At 45.2% G+C, this 17,826-nt stretch overlaps 1 protein-coding gene across 1 annotated transcript in view; it reads right to left on the minus strand.

Moving 5' to 3' along the window:
* Positions 1–17,826, minus strand: part of LOC139388376 (doublecortin-like kinase 1a) — a 276,508-nt gene that overhangs the window by 190,079 nt on the left and 68,603 nt on the right. Inside the window, exon 4 of the mRNA XM_071134993.1 lies at positions 798–897. Coding sequence (XP_070991094.1) covers positions 798–897 — 100 coding nt within the window. The remainder of the gene's footprint in view (positions 1–797; positions 898–17,826) is intronic.

The raw sequence follows: 17,826 nt of genomic DNA on the forward strand, positions 1-17,826 counted from the left end.
TTTAAGAATATTTTTGCGTTCCATGCGCCACCGTTTCAGCTGAACGTGGGAGGGTTGAGTCCCAATTGGGAACCAAGATCTTTAAGAGGTTTTTAATGAAAACTTGTTCGGTATGTCCTCATTGTGGTTTTACAGACGTGTTAAAATACATCTTATTTACACACTTTATTTGAATATTTACGAAATGCAAATTTTATATTTATATTTAGCACTTATTGGTTTTTCCTTCGACTCCAACCCCATTCGATGTGGGTGTGGTCTACATACGGGTGCAAATTTTTTTTTTAAATAAAAAACTCACAAAACCTCTGACGAAGGCTGTGAGGCCGATAGGTAAAGCTCATTAAAGATCAGTGATACTATCAAGAGCAGTGTGCGGTTTCCTTTTTCCTTCATATCCATTGCGAATGACAACGCTTTTCCTCTCTCTCAAAATGCGAAAATTCTTTCCACACCGTGGATAACCACCAAGGCTTTGGTGTGAAATAGAGCGTCGTCATGCTCTGATCTCATGTCTCCACGTTGTTTTGTGAACAGGCACAATGGATGTGGTTTGATGTAGTTTACAAAATGGAAGTTACCTGCCACGGTATATCTCAGAGTTCTGTGCTCAGATCTTTTGCTGCCAGTTGCTCTCTGTGTATCCATTATCCCATATGAGGTCGTGACCCCTAGGTTTGGAAACCACTGATCTAATATGTTTTACGGTAAGGATTATGCTGTCAATTTACAGAGAAAAGAAAGAGACAGGGGCTCTTTCTCACACACACACACACACAGGAAGTGAGGTATCTCACCATTCTCCTCCAGCTGGAAGTCGTCTTGGTAACGGTATTTCTCCGGTCCACACGCCACGAAGATGTCCTCGTCACCGAAGAAGTCCTGGAGACATGTCACCTGGCGGAACACAGAGAGACTGGAGAGTTAGAGATCATATACACACACAGAGATACTGGAGGGTTAGAGATCATATACACACACAGAGAGACTGGAGGATTAGAGATCACGTACACACACAGAGAGACTGGAGGATTAGAGATCATATACACACACAGAGAGACTGGAGCATTAGAGATCACGTACACACACAGAGAGACTGGAGGATTAGAGATCATATACACACAGAGAGAGACTGGAGCATTAGAGATCACGTACACACACAGAGAGACTGGAAGGTTAGAGATCATATACACACAGAGAGACTGGAGAGTTAGAGATCACGTACACACACAGAGAGACTGGAAGGTTAGAGATCATATACACACAGAGATACTGGAGGGTTAGAGATCATATACACACAGAGAGACTGGAGGGCGTGTCGACTGTCGAGTGACATGGGAGAACATGGAAAGGTTGAAAACCAGGCGGGCCGCAGCGTTCTGGATAAGTTGCAGGGGTTTGATGGCACAAGCAGGGAGCCCAGCCAACAGCGAGTTGCAGTGAGTCCAGACAGGAGAGATGACAAGAGCCTGGAATGGGACCTGACCAGCTTCCTGTGGAAGGAAAGGTCGTACTCTACAGATGCTGTAGAGCATGAACCTGCAGGAGCCGGTCACTGCTTTGATGTTTGCAGAGAACGACAGGGTGTTGCCCAGGGTCACGACAAGGTTACTTGCACTCTGGGAGGGCGACACTGTGGAGCTGTTGTGATGGAGAGTTCTTTGAGCGGGCAAGCCTTCACGGGGAAGAAAAGAAGCTTCATCTTGACGTGTGTGTGTGTGTGTGTGTGTGTGTGTGTGTGTGTGTGTGTGTGTGTGTGTGTGTGTGTGTGTGTGTGTGTGTGTGTGTTGTCAGCCATTTGTAATGACACTACTAAAATAATCTAAAATCTCACCCTGTGAATCCATGTCTAATGATATGGAACATCTACAGACCTATCCTGATGGTGTCAACATCAGTTGTCTCTAACTACAACACCTACAGACCTATCCTGATGGTGTCAACATCAGTTCTCTCTAACTACAACACCTACAGACCTATCCTGATGGTGTCAACATCAGTTCTCTCTAACTACAACACCTACAGACCTATCCTGATGGTGTCAACATCAGTTCGCTCTAACTACAACACCTACAGACCTATCCTGATGGTGTCAACATCAGTTCTCTCTAACTACAACACCTACAGACCTATCCTGATGGTGTCAACATCAGTTCTCTCTAACTACAACACCTACAGACCTATCCTGATGGTGTCAACATCAGTTCTCTCTAACTACAACATCTACAGACCTATCCTGATGGTGTCAACATCAGTTGTCTCTAACTACAACACCTACAGACCTATCCTGATGGTGTCAACATCAGTTCTCTCTAACTACAACACCTACAGACCTATCCTGATGGTGTCAACATCAGTTCTCTCTAACTACAACACCTACAGACCTATCCTGATGGTGTCAACATCAGTTCTCTCTAACTACAACACCTACAGACCTATCCTGATGGTGCCAACATCAGTTCTCTCTAACTACAACACCTACAGACCTATCCTGATGGTGTCAACATCAGTTCGCTCTAACTACAACACCTACAGACCTATCCTGATGGTGTCAACATCAGTTCTCTCTAACTACAACACCTACAGACCTATCCAGATGGTGTCAACATCAGTTCGCTCTAACTACAACATCTACAGACCTATCCTGATGGTGTCAACATCAGTTCGCTCTAACTACAACACCTACAGACCTATCCTGATGGTGTCAACATCAGTTCTCTCTATCTACAACACCTACAGACCTATCCTGATGGTGTCAACATCAGTTCTCTCTAACTACAACATCTACAGACCTATCCTGATGGTGTCAACATCAGTTCTCTCTAACTACAACACCTACAGACCTATCCTGATGGTGTCAACATCAGTTATCTCTAACTACAACATCTACAGACCTATCCTGATGGTGTCAACATCAGTTCTCTCTAACTACAACACCTACAGACCTATCCTGATGGTGTCAACATCAGTTCTCTCTAACTACAACACATACAGATATATCTTAATTTACAGTACAACACATACAGGCCAATCTTTATGATGCCAGTCATTCCTAATGATAATAATACTGTGTAATGATCTCAAATCTCACTCATGGACAGGACTAATGATATGGAACACCTATAGGCCTATCCTGATGGTGTCAACATCAGTTCTCTATCTGTTTCTAATGATGGACAGGACATGTGTCTAATGAAATGGAACACCTAAAGGCCTATTCTGATTCGGTAACACTCCCCCCCCCCCCCCCCCCAATGTGGAAACATATATCCATGTGGCAGGGATTCCAGTTTCGAATCCGGCATGAGCCCTAAGCATGCTCTCCATAAAAAACAACACACACACACACACACAAATTAGAAATCTACTGTTTAATGAGTTTCCACACAATTAATGGCTTGGAATACATTTTGATTCCATTATAAGCTAATCACTAACTGTGTTTGTTACCATGTTGGAGGTGGAAATGTACAGTAAATACTACTCGGATGCATTCATGTGATTTGAACTAGATGAGAAATGAAGATCGGTTAATGGCCAACAAGCTGTGTCAACCATAAACTAAAAGTACAGCTATCATGCTTGTAAACAAACTGTAGAGTTTTAAAAAATGACATTCATATGAAAATGTCTGTGCTAACTAGTGACAACATCGTCACTTGGCTGCAGTTGCCATGGAGCAAATTAAAATAAGGGGCGGAACTCGTGTTTTTTTGCACCTCCCCCTTTTTCCCTCCCAGCAAATTATAATAATCCGTTGGATCATTTGTCAAATTGCATTTATTTGTTGAGCTAGTCTGCATTAAAAAAATATATATACATATATATATATATATATACATACATATATATATATATATATATATATATATATATATATATATATATATACACACACAACCATTTTATGCATGGTCATATTGCGTGATATGATTGTATTTCAGGACCACCCCTCCCCTGTCGCCCCGAGATGAATGGTTATTGACGTTTTAGGTGAATTCGTTTTGCGTGGCCCGGTTATGCAGGGTTTGCTCATTTTTCAATTGACCCTAAAGAGAAATCTACGCCCAACATGCAAAACGAACTCTCCCATTGCTTTAAAACACGCTCCAAACCGTTCAATAGTTAAGACTACTCATACTACCGTAGTTTATATTCTTTATATTTCTATAGCGGATTCGTGGCCTCAATTTACATAATGCATTGATTATATAGAGTCATGCTAGCTTACTGAAATTATAACAGAGAGAACAAAGAATATAGCCAGCTATTTGATCATGTCCGTCATGATTTCACTTGAATTGTCAAACGAAAAACAAGCCAGACAAACGTCAACCCTGAACATGTCAACAGGTCGTATAGACACGGTTTTAGCTAAGACATGACTTGACTGGTAGTCTTTCTGAAATCATTATTTTCACCTGACATGCAGTATGCCTTTCTTAACTAAAATGGTGCTCATATCACGTGCATTAGCTGGCTAAGGTTAGCATGCTATCTATCTAGTTAGACTTGACAGCTACAGCAGCGTTACTCGTTATTTCTCCACTCCAAGTGGACATCACCACGATGTTCCTGAATATGTATTCGCATCGAGCTAGAACCTAAATGAGAATATTCTCTCTAGGACAGGAATTAGATGCGACAACGTCCTCTGAGGTGGCCTTTAAGGCTAGGGACGTCCCTAGGATCCCGGATTGCACTCACCGTGCCAGAGGCGCAGTTGTGACTCTCTTAGAGGGAGCGTGTCTGTAGCACGGTACATCTCCCACAGTCGGGGTAATGTGATGGGCTTGTGACTGTTACTGAGTAATCGCAGCATTGGCCAATTCAATGAAACCTTCGGCTTTGCTATGCTGATATATAGCCGGTACTACCTGTTTGCTGAAATGGGTGCAAGAGGGACATTTCTAACGTTTTAACTTTTTTTAACGAGGTGCTGAAACCCCTTATTCTCAACCACCGAGGAGGTGTGGATAGCCGATATAAACCAAAGACTGTAAAAATTATAAACACCTATCGCTCTTGTAATTTATTTGGCCAGGTCAACATCAGCTGCCAGGGGATGCTTGAACGCAGAGGTTGTGTTGTTGTATCTTTGTATTTCTGTCTTGCTATGGTATTCTGGGATGATGCCCGAGTAAATGTGTCAACACATTTGAGACTGGCAGCTGCATAGGCTATTCTCTTTGAGCGCGGCGACATATGTTAACGTTTTATCCCACAACTCTCTGTACCGTCGCCGTTGTAATCTACTGGGAAGCCTAAATGTTCCCAAACCGGAGATTTAAATGAGGATCCTCCTGGTTTATCGACCCCATCTCTCGTCGTCATATCGTCGTCATAACAGAACTAGTTTCCGGCTGCGCCTCACTAAAGGACAGTTTGAAATACCCCAGTTAGAAGTTGTTTTATAACGTGCGTACAGCTCTAGTTGTTGTAACGGAAAAGCCTGAAATTTAAAAAAAAAAATTTGCACAGATTTACTCAAGATGCATACAACGCAGTGTAGGCATAGCCTTTAGGCCTAGTGTTTATTATATATTATGTCTTCAGTGCGGACCGAACAAGGTCCCGTACCAAACAGTTCGGCACAAATATATGTACCGTTACACCCCTAATAAAAGGAATGATGGGAAATTGCTTTGGAGTGCTTTCATATAAATTATGGACAGAAAGATGAGTTCAACTCCATCTTTCACTGAATGAGAAGGCTCGTTTATCACAAAACCGTCTGATTTTGCCAATTACTTTAATGACTATTTCATTGGCAAAGTGGGAAAACTCAGACATGAAATGTCAACAACAAACAGTGGACCATCATATTCATGTATAAACAACCTTAATAAAGAAGAGAAAGTTTAGTCATGTTCCATTCTGTAATGTTAGTGTGGGTGAGGGGGGGGGGGGGACTTATTGTTGTCCATCAATAATGAGAAACCACCTGGTATTGATTGACAACCTATATGAAAAGCTACTGAGGCATCCTGAACACTTTTGCCACTCCTGTGTGACATATCTTAATCTGAGCCTAGAGAAAAGTGTTTGTCCTCAGACCCGGAGGATTTGTTCTCAGACCCGGAGGATTTGTCCTCAGACCCGGAGGATTTGTCCTCAGACCCGGGGGATTTGTCCTCAGACCCGTAGGATTTGTCCTCAGACCCGGAGGATATGTCCTCAGACCCGGAGGATTTGTCCTCAGACCCGGGGGATTTGTCCTCAGACCCGGGGGATTTGTCCTCAGACCCGGGGGATTTGTCCTCAGACCCGGAGGATTTGTCCTCAGACCCGGAGGATATGTCCTCAGACCCGGAGGATTTGTCCTCAGACCCGGGGGATTTGTCCTCAGACCCGGGGGATTTGTCCTCAGACCCGTAGGATTTGTCCTCAGACCCGGAGGATATGTCCTCAGACCCGGAGGATTTGTCCTCAGACCCGGGGGATTTGTCCTCAGACCCGGGGGATTTGTCCTCAGACCCGGGGGATTTGTCCTCAGACCCGGAGGATTTGTCCTCAGACCCGGAGGATTTGTCCTCAGACCCGGAGGATTTGTCCTCAGACCCGGAAGATTTGTCCTCAGACCCGGGGGATTTGTCCTCAGACCCGGAGGATTTGTCCTCAGACCCGGAGGATTTGTCCTCAGACCCGGGGGATTTGTCCTCAGACCCGGAGGATTTGTCCTCAGACCCGGGGGATTTGTCCTCAGACCCGGAGGATTTGTCCTCAGACCCGGGGGATTTGTCCTCAGACCCGGGGGATTTGTCCTCAGACCCGGGGGATTTGTCCTCAGACCCGGGGGATTTGTCCTCAGACCCGGGGGATTTGTCCTCAGACCCGGAGGATTTGTCCTCAGACCCAGACCCGGAGGATTTGTCCTCAGACCCGGGGGATTTGTCCTCAGACCCGGGGGATTTGTCCTAAGACCCGGAGGATTTGTCCTCAGACCCAGACCCGGGGGATTTGTCCTCAGACCCGGAGGATTTGTCCTCAGACCCAGAGGATTTGTCCTCAGACCTGGAGGATATGTCATCAGACCCGGAGGATTTGTCCTCAGACCCGGAGGATATGTCCTCAGACCCGGAGGATATGTCCTCAGACCCGGGGGATTTGTCCTCAGACCCGGGGGATTTGTCCTCAGACCCGGAGGATATGTCCTCAGACCCGGAGGATATGTCCTCAGACCCGGGGGATTTGTCCTCAGACCCGGAGGATATGTCCTCAGACCCGGAGGATATGTCCTCAGACCCGGAGGATATGTCCTCAGACCCGGGGGATTTGTCCTCAGACCTGGAGGATATGTCCTCAGACCCGGAGGATATGTCCTCAGACCCGGAGGATATGTCCTCAGACCCGGAGGATATGTCCTCAGACCCGGGGGATTTGTCCTCAGACCCGGAGGATTTGTCCTCAGACCCGGGGCATTTGTCCTCAGACCCGGAGGGGAAGCTAAAGTCATTCCGCTACCCAAGAATGGTAAAGAGGCCTTTACTGGTTCTAACAGCCGACCAATCAGCTTCCTGCCGACTCTTAGCAAACCTTTGGAAAATATTGTGTATGACCAGATACAATGCTATTTCTCTGTAAACAAATGAACAACTGACTTTCAGCATGCTTATCGAGAAGGTACAAGCCTGACACAAATGACTGATGATTTGTTGAAAGAAATTGCAAAGAAGATTGTGGGAGCTGTACTGTCAGATTTCAGTGCAGCCTTGGATATTATTAACCATAACCTGTTGTTGAGAAAACGCACTGTATGTGTTATGGCTTTTAAACCTCAGCCACACCGTAGTTTCACAGCTCTCTATCTATTAGAACACAGAGCGTTTTCTTTAATGGAAGCTTCTCTAATGTCAAACATGTAAAGTGGGGTGTACCGCAGGGCAGCTCTCTTTTCTGTTTTTACTAATGACCTGCTACGAGTATTACACAAAGCCTGTGTGTCTGATGATTCAACAGTACACATGTCAGCAACCACAGCTAGTGAAATCACTGCAATCCTAAACAAAGAGTTGCAGTCTGTTTTGGAATCGGGTGGCCAGTAATAAACTGGTCCTGAACATCTCGAAAACTAAGAACATTCTTTTTGCAACAAATCATTCCCTAAGTTCTAGACCTCAGCTGAATCTGATCATGAATAATGTGGCTGTTGAGCAAGTTGAGGAGACTAAATTACATGGTGTTACTTTGGATTGTAAACTATCAGGGTCAAAACATAGATTTTGATTCAATGGTTGATAGATTCAATGGTTTCAATGGTTGTAAAGATGGTAGATTCAATGGTTGTAGATTCAATGGTTGTAAAGATTCAATGGTTGTAAAGATGGGGAGAGGTCTGTCCGTAATAAAGAGATGCTCTGCTTTTTTGACACCACACTCCACAAAGCAAGTCCTGCAGGCACTAGTTTGGTTTTATCATTATTGTCCCAGTCGTGTGGTCCAGTGCTGCAAGGAAAGACCTAGTTAAGCTGCTACTGGCCCAGAACAGAGCGGCACGCTTGGCTCTTCGCTGTTATCAGAGGGCTGACATCAATACTATGCATGCCAGTCTCTCTTGGCTAAAAGTAAAGGAGAGAATGACTGTGTCGCTTCTTGTTTTTAGACTGAACAAAAATATTAATGCAACCTGCAACAATTAGAAAAATGTCACGGAGTTACAGTTCATATAAGGCAATCAGTCAATTGAAATAAATTAACTAGGCCCTAATCTATGTATCTCAAATGACTGAGCAGGGGCGCAGCCATGGGTGGGCATAGGCCCACCCACTGGGGAGCCAAGCCCAGTCAATCAGATTTCGTTTTTTTCCCCACAAAAAGGGCTTTATTACAGACAGAAACTCAATTTTGTGTATAACCGATGTGAAATGGCTAGCTAGTTAGCGGTGGTGCGTGCTAATAGCGTTTCAATCGGTGACGTCACTCGCTTTGAGACCTTGAAGTAGTTGTTCCCCTTGTTCTGCAAGCTTTTGTGGCGCGATGGGTAACGATGCTTGGTGGGTGAGCCCAGGTAGGGGCGAGGAAAGGGACGGAAGCTATACTGTTACATTGGTGCCGTGACCCGTGCATATGGGTCATTTCTGAAATACTTCATTCCAGCTCATGAAACATGGGACTAACACTTTACACGTGACGTTAAAATTCAGTGTATAAGAAACATTAATGTGTTGAAATTTCAAATCATTTGCAGAGTCAACTTACACACAGCACTTACCCCACCAGACATGCCACCAGACATACCACCAGGGGTCTTTTCACAGTCACCGAAACAAGAACGAACTCAAGGAAACATACAGTTTTATACAGAGCCATGATTGCATGGAACTCCTATCCATCTCATACTGTGCAAGTGAAAGCAGAGAAAAAAACATGGCGCCTTTCTCCCATTTGACCTACTATTGTGTGTACTGATAGATGCTACTGACTATACATGTAATATATGAATATACATGTAATATATGAATATACATGTAATATATGGATATACAAGTAATATATGAATATAAGTGTAATATATTAATATAAATATAATATATGAATATAAATATAAGTGTAATATATTAATATAATATACATTTATTTTACTAGGCAAGTCAGTTAAGAACAAATTCTTATTTTCAATGACGGCCTAGGAACAGTGGGTTAACTGCCTGTTCAGGGGCAGAACGACAGATTTGTACCTTGTCAGCTCGGGTGTTTGAACTTACAACCTAGTCCAACGCACTAACCACTAGACTACCCTGCCGACCCAATACATGGAATAGTAGGTCTCTCTGTGTTTTGTTTTCTCAGTACTGAGTCACAACCTTTTGTCCTTGAGCTGTTCTTGTCTATTAATGTTCCTGTATTATGTCATGTTTCCTGTTTCCTGTTGTTGTGGACCCCAGGAAGAGTAGCTGCTGCAATCGCAAGAGCTAATGGGGATCCTAATACAGTAAAATATCAAATCAACGTCTCAAAACAACAGCACAGCGGATTTGAGCTTCCCAGCATTAGCGACACAACACCATACAAACAGCCAAGAGGGTGTGTACGTGTGTGTGTCCTACTTTACCCCTCATCGGTGCCAAACGAGCGAACGGGGAGAGAAAATGAGTTTTAGCTCTGAACCGGAAACCGAGAACTCAACTCATAGCAATGAGTGTTTGTCTTATGTAACTATTAATTCACATCGGGACTGTGTGTGTGTGTGTGTGTGTGTGTGTGTGTGTGTGTGTGTGTGTGTGTGTGTGTATGTGTATGTGTATGTGTGTGTGTGTGTGTGTGTGTGTGTGTGTGTGTATGTGTGTGTGTATGTGTGTGTGTGTGTGTGTGTGTGTGTGTGTGTGTGTGTGTGTGTGTGTGTGTGTGTGTGTGTGTGTGTGTGTGTGTGTGTGTATGTGTGTGTGTGTGTGTGTGTGTGTGTGTGTGTGTGTGTGTGTGTGTTAGAGAGGATAATGTTGGGGTTTCATGTTAGAAGGAAGTTATTGATTAGCTTTCAGGCTTTTATTGATCACTGAACTGATCCATCGAATTCCTTGTGAAACCAAACTGACCATTGTGATCAGTGAAACGGTATGTAAACTCTGTCTGTTTTAACGACGCTACCGAACTCTGATTGATCTGATGGAAGAGAGTATTTGTTATCAATTAATGGTCAATTCCACCAAACAGAACTTTCCCACTAATGATGTATGTCAAACAAAAAACATTGATCTCAAAGTTTTAACAAACAGTACAACCCATTACTACCCTAAGCAAAAATTTTTGCAGATGCAAAATTACGGTAATCCGAATTACGGTAAAATCTCCCTCGGGTTTTAATGCGACCTCGTTTTCCTGTAACTCAGTTAAACATCTGCTCAGAATGATGATTCAAAAGATGTCTGCAGAATGAATGGGGCGTTAGTTATGACATCACACCTTGACTTTGACTAAATGTATTTTGATTATTGAACTACAGTGAGTGAAGTGGATTTACATCTGGCAACATAATTGAGGTAACAGAATGTCATCAAAGAGTTCAGTTCAGTACAGTACAGTTCAATACAGTAGAGTAGAATGCAGTAGAGTTCAGTACAGTAGAGTTCAGCACAGTAGAGTAGAGTTCAGTACAGTAGAGTTCAGCAGAGTAGAGTTCAGTACAGTAGAGTTCAGCACAGTAGAGTAGAGTTCAGTACAGTAGAGTTCAGCAGAGTAGAGTTCAGTACAGTAGAGTTCAGTACAATAGAGTAGAGTTCAGTACAGTAGAGTAGAGTTAAGTACAGTACAGTATTGTTCAGTACAGTAGAGTAGAGGTCAGTACAGTAGAGTAGATTAGAGTTCAGTACAGTAGAGTTCAGTAAAGTAGAGTAGAGTTCAGTACAGTAGAGTAGATTAGAGTTCAGTACAGTAGAGTTCAGTACAGTAGAGTAGAGTTCAGTACAGTAGAGTAGAGTTCAGTACAGTAGAGTAGAGTGCAGTTCTGTACAGTAGAGTTCACTACAGTACAGCAAAGTAGAGTAGTGTTCAGTGGCAGTCGGTTACCCAGAATGCATCTTACCGCCTAAACCTAGGAAGGCTCGTTGTGATGACAGTACCACCAGGTAGCAAAAGCCAATCAGGGTACGTCACTGATCACCGGAGTTCGTGTACCCAGAGTTCACAGGTGTTAAAAGCGTTGTCTCGTGCATGTCACTTCTCCATGTTCAGACACGTTTTGTCAAGAACGGTAGAAATGGAAGAATAACCAATCTCTCCTAGTCCACAAGGTGGCGTCCCGCCCCCTTTCAGGGTTCAGGTTGCAATTTGTTGTGCATCCCTCATACTTCTGCAGCGTATTTCACGCCGACTGTACCCGACTGTACCCGACTGTATCCGACTGTACCCGACTGTATTCGACTGTACCCGACTGTACCCGACTGTATCCGACTGTACCCGACTGTACCCGACTGTATCCGACTGTACCCGACTGTATTCGACTGTACCCGACTGTACCCGACTGTATCCGACTGTACCCGACTGTATCCGACTGTACCCGACTGTACCCGACTGTACCCGACTGTATCCGACTGTACCCGACTGTATCCGACTGTACCCGACTGTACCCGACTGTATCCGACTGTACCCGACTGTATCCGACTGTACCCGACTGTATCCGACTGTACCCGACTGTACCCGACGCCTCGGTGTCCGTTTTTGAAGGAGGAAATAACATCCTGTCTCCAGAAGCAGGGCAGGGTAGCCTAGTGGTTAGAGCGTTGGACTAGTAACCGAAATGGATGCAAGTTCAAATCCCAGAGGTCCTGACATATCTGTCGTTCTGCCCCTGAACAAGGCAGTTAACCCACTGTTACAAGGCCGTCATTGAAAATAAGAATGTGTTCTATAACTGACCTGCCTAGTTAAATAAATAAAAAGAAGCAAGCAATCCGAGTGTTTCCTATGTCGAAGATCCAGGACGTGTGTTTACCGTTATTCCTGATTAAGAAAAAGGACTGGACTTTGAGTCCCATTCCAGATCTATGTTCTCTCAATAAGCACCTCAGAGTTTACAAACTCAGAATGCTCACAACGCTGCCGGCTATTACAGCGTTCGGACGGTGGCGCCGGAGTCAAAGGGGCTAGCAGTGATTCACGCTAGACTTTTCTATTGTGTTATTGATACACACATTCACGCTAGACTTTTCTATTGTGTTATTGACTGTACGTTTGTTTATGTGTAACTCTGTGTTGTTGTTTTTTGTCGCACTGCTTTGCTTTATCTTGGCCAGGTCACAGTTGTAAATGAGAACTTGTTCTCAACTGTCCTACCTGGTTAAATAAAAGGTGAAAATAAATAAACTACTGTCCCATATTCAGTCTCTAGGCTTCATATGAGTCTATACAAAGATCACGTCTGGCTCCATCTCAGCACATTCTGTTTCTGGGTCTTGAGTCTAGACTCACTCGCGTATAATGCTTTTTTCTTTCTATCCCCACGGAGGGTGTCTGGGATCCCGTCTCTGCTTAGCCAGATCTGTGCTGGGTCAAACGGTGTGTATTTGCCAGGGCTCCTCCTGGGGATGATGTCTTCTGTGATGGAAGCCATTTCCAGTGGGAATATTATTGACACAGTCCTGAGTGCTCGCCGCTCATCTGAACGCATCTCGCAGCCTAAGCCAGTTGCTTCGGGTGTCTCTCTCAGGCCTATGTGCCATTTCCCAGTGGTGGGACCCGTCTGCTATTGTCAGGGGGGGGGGGGCTCCTATTGGCTGAGTTGTGTCCCGCAATTCAAGGGGATATGGACACTGGTACGGAGTGCACTGCATGTCAATTACCCTGAGTATCTGACACTCAGACGCTTCCCCTTGTTTTTGTCAGGCTGGCTTGTGCTGGTCAGAACCAACAGTGGTGGTGTGTATAAACAGAGACGGTCTCTCTCGTCCTCCTAAATGTAGCTCGCTCTCTATTTCTGGAAATCAGTACGTACATGCTTTCGCTTTGGGTCTCTTGCCTCAGGGTGAAAACTCTTGGAAATCACCACACACTTTTGTGAGGTTTTATGTCTAGATGTCATGGCTCCTAGTATAACACACAGTGTGTTTACAGCTGGGACAGGGGAAAGTCACTAGGCAGCACGCTGTCGGTGTCACTTTGTTTTGACTTCGTTTTAGTATGGTCAGGGCGTGAGTTGGGGTGGGCAGTACATGTTCCTTTCTCTATCATTTGGTATTTCTGTGTTTGGCCTGGTATGGTTCTCAATCAGAGGCAGCTGTCGTTGTCCCTTATTGAGAACCGTACTTAGGCAGACTGGTTTCACTTTTGAGTTGTGGGTGATTGTTTTCCGTGTCAGTGTTTGTTTTCACAAGGAACTGTTTCGGTTTTGTTATTTCACGTTGTGGTTTATTGTTTTGTTCGATGTTCATTATTCTTATTAAACCGTATGGATACTTACCACGCTGCTCATTGGTCCTCCGATCCTTCCTACTACTCCTCCTCGTCAGAAAGGAAGACAACCGTTACAGTGGGCGCAATACCCAGTCTACATGGGTCGTTTCTTCGGCTCGGGCCGTGATTATATCTCCCCATACTATGTTGTACTGAAGTCGATTGACTGAAAATAAACCTAACGTTATGAATATAACTACTGTTCCCTGAAGGAGGGAAATGAGGCACAACACCTGTTTGGCCTCGCACCACTCGTTGCTGGGCTCGGTGAAGAGCGGTATTAGATTGAAAGAATGAATCCGAGCCTCACGCTTATCACCTGTCAAAGCGCATATTTCATTAGCCTTTTCCCGCGTGATTGTAGATCCTTCAACCGCAGTATGTTTCACCTCGTGTCCCTCCTTCAGGGAACAGTAGTTATAGTCATAACGTTACGTTATTTACTCTGAAATATTTGTGGAAACAAATATCTAACCCTCCAGAAGCAGCGTTGTCCTAGATAGCACCTACTAAAGCAAACAGACACAGATTAAAAAAAAAAAAAAAAAAAGAGGGACAGAGAGAGAGAAAGAGAGGGACAGAGAGGGAGAAAGAGAGGGAGAAAGAGAGGGACAGAGAGAGAGAGACAGAGATGGGGAAAGAGAGGGAGAAAGAGAGGGACAGAGAGAGAGAGACAGAGATGGGGAAAGAGGTCAGACAGAGAAAAAAGAGGGAGGCAGAGATGAGAAAGAGGTAGAGAGGGAGAAAGAAAGAAAGAAAGAAAGAAAGAAAGAAAGAAAGAAAGAAAGAAAGAAAGAAAGAAAAGGGAGAGTGGTGGAGAGTGATGGAGAGAGGGACAGAGGGAGAAAGAAATATGTAAAGAAAGTCAAATATGGAGAGAGGAAAAAGAAGAAAGAAGATGAGAGAGAGAGAGAGCGAGAGAGAGAGAGAGAGAGAGAGAGAGAGAGAAGATAGAGAGAGAAGGAGAAGATAGAGAGAAGAGAGAGAGAGAGAGAGAGAGAGAGAGAGAGAGAGAGAGAGAGAGAGAAGATAGAGAGAGAAGGAGAAGATAGAGAGAGAGAGAGAGAGAGAGAGAGAGAGAGAGAGAGAAAGAGAGAGAGAGAGAGAGAGAGGGAGAAGATAGCACGAAAGAGGATGGACAGGAGGACCTCTTCATGCAGGACACCCTCTATGAAACCTTTGAAGTCATTAAACTATGAGTTAACAAATGTGGAACACACACACAACAACAGAGGGGTGTGAAATGGTGGTTTCCATGGTAACGCTGCGTCCCCTTGGGCGACTGTTTCATGGTTGGCAGTCATCAACTCTTCCCGTAGCAACACAACACTCAACCTCAACCTCAGAACGACAGCCAGATGATCCATAATACATCTACTCGTCTACACACACACACACTCAAAATATAGGGGGAGAGAGGGAGGTGGGGAGAGAGGGAGGTGAGGAGAGAGGGAGGTGAGGAGAGAGGGAGGTGAGGAGAGAGGGAGGTGAGGAGAGAGGGAGGTGAGGAGAGAGGGAGGTGAGGAGAGAGGGAGGTGGGGAGAGAGGGAGGTGAGGAGAGAGGGAGGTGAGGAGAGAGGGAGGTGGGAAGAGAGGGAGGTGAGGAGAGAGGGAGGTGAGGAGAGAGGGAGGTGGGGAGAGAGGGAGGTGGGGAGAGAGGGAGGTGAGGAGAGAGGGAGGTGAGGAGAGAGGGAGGTGGAGAGAGAGGGAGGTGAGGAGAGAGGGAGGTGGGGAGAGAGGGAGGTGAGGAGAGAGGGAGGTGGGGAGAGAGGGAGGTGAGGAGAGAGGGAGGTGAGGAGAGAGGGAGGTGGGGAGAGAGGGAGGTGAGGAGAGAGGGAGGTGGAGAGAGAGGGAGGTGAGGAGAGAGGGAGGTGGGGAGAGAGGGAGGTGAGGAGAGAGGGAGGTGGGGAGAGAGGGAGGTGAGGAGAGAGGGAGGTGGAGAGAGAGGGAGGTGAGGAGAGAGGGAGGTGGGGAGAGAGGGAGGTGAGGAGAGAGGGAGGTGGGGAGAGAGGGAGGTGAGGAGAGAGGGAGGTGGAGAGAGAGGGAGGTGAGGAGAGAGGGAGGTGGGGAGAGAGGGAGGTGAGGAGAGAGGGAGGGTGATAGAAAGATGAGGGAAGGGGAGAGGAACAGAGAGAGAGAGAGAAGGGGAAGGAGAGGGAGAGAGACTACAGTGGGGAGAACAAGTATTTGATACACTGCTGATTTTGCAGGTTTTCCTACTTACAAAGCATGTAGAGGTCTGTAATATTTATCATAGGTACACTTCAACTGTGAGCGATAGAATCTAAAACAAAAATACAGAAAATCACATGGTATGATTTTTAAGCAATTAATTAGCATTTTATTGCATGACATAAGTATTTGATACATCAGAAAAACAGAACTTAATATTTGGTACAGAAACCTTTGTTTGCAATTACAGAGATCATAAATTTCCTGTAGTTCTTGACCAGGTTTGCACACACTGCAGCAGGGATTTTGGCCCACTCCTCCATACAGACCTTCTCCAGATCCTTCAGGTTTCAGGGCTGTCATTGGGCAATACGGACATTCAGCTCCCTCCAAAGATTTTCTATTGGGATCAGGTCTGGAGACTGGCTAGGCCACTCCAGGGCCTTGAGATGCTTCTTACGGAGCCACTCCTTCGTTGCCCTGGCTGTGTGTTTCGGGTCGTTGTCATGCTGGAAGACCCAGCCACGACCCATCTTCAATGCTCTTACTAAGGGAAGGAGGTTGTTGGGCCAAGATCTTGCGATACATGGCCCCATCCATCCTCCCCTCAATACGGTGCAGTCGTCCTGTCCCCTTTGCAGAAAAGCATCCCCAGAGAATGATGTGTCCACCTCCATGCTTCACGGTTGGGATGGTGTTCTTGGGGTTGTACTCATCCTTCTTCTTCCTCCAAACACGGCGAGTGGAGTTTAGACCAAAAAGCTAATTTTTGTCTCATCCGACCACATGACCTTCTCCCATTCCTCCTCTGGATCATCCAGATAGTCATTGGCAAACTTCAGAAGGGCCTGGACATGCGCTGGCTTGAGCAGGGGGACCTTGCGTGCGCTGCAGTATTTTAATCCATGACGGCGTAGTGTGTTACTAATGGTTTTCTTTGAGACTGTGTTCCCAGCTCTCTTCAGGTTATTGACCAGATCCCGCCGTGTAGTTCTTGGCTGATCCCTCACCTTCTTCATGATCATTGACGCCCCACAGGTGAGATCTTGCATGGAGCCCCAGACCGAGGGTGAATGACCGTCATCTTGAACTTCTTCCATTTTCTAATAATTGCGCCAACAGTTGTTGCCTTCTCACAAAGCTGCTTGCCTATTGTCCTGTAGCCCATCCCAGCCTTGTGCAGGTCTACAATTTTATCCCTGATGTCCTTACACAGCTCTCTGGTCTTGGCCATTGTGGAGATGTTGGAGTCTGTTTGATTGAGTGTGTGGACAGGTAACGAGTTCAAACAGGTGCAGTTAATACAGGTAATGAGTGGAGAACAGGAGGGCTTCTTAAAGAAAAACTAACAGGTCTGTGAGAGCCGTAATTCTTACTGGTTGGTAGGTGATCAAATACTTATGTCATGCAATAAAATGCAAATTATTTACTTAAACATCATACAATGTGATTTTCTGGATTTTTGTTTTAGATTCCGTCTCTCACAGTTGAAGTGTACCCATGACAAAAATGACAGACCTCTACATGCTTTGTAAGTAGGAAAACCTGCAAAATCGGCAGTGTATCAAGTACTTGTTCTCCCCACTGTATTTTAGAGACATATTTCCCTCAGATTACACAGACCCACAAAGAATTCAAAAACAAACCCAATTTTGATAAACTCCCATATCTAGACAGACAGACAGACAGACTCTGTGCCACATACATTCCCCCCTCAGAGTCACCCTACTTCAATGAAGAGAGTTTCTCCATTCTAGAGGGGGAGATGAG

The sequence above is a fragment of the Oncorhynchus clarkii genome, chromosome 29 (genome assembly GCF_045791955.1).
Source record: "Oncorhynchus clarkii lewisi isolate Uvic-CL-2024 chromosome 29, UVic_Ocla_1.0, whole genome shotgun sequence".
Lineage (NCBI taxonomy): Eukaryota > Metazoa > Chordata > Actinopteri > Salmoniformes > Salmonidae > Oncorhynchus > Oncorhynchus clarkii.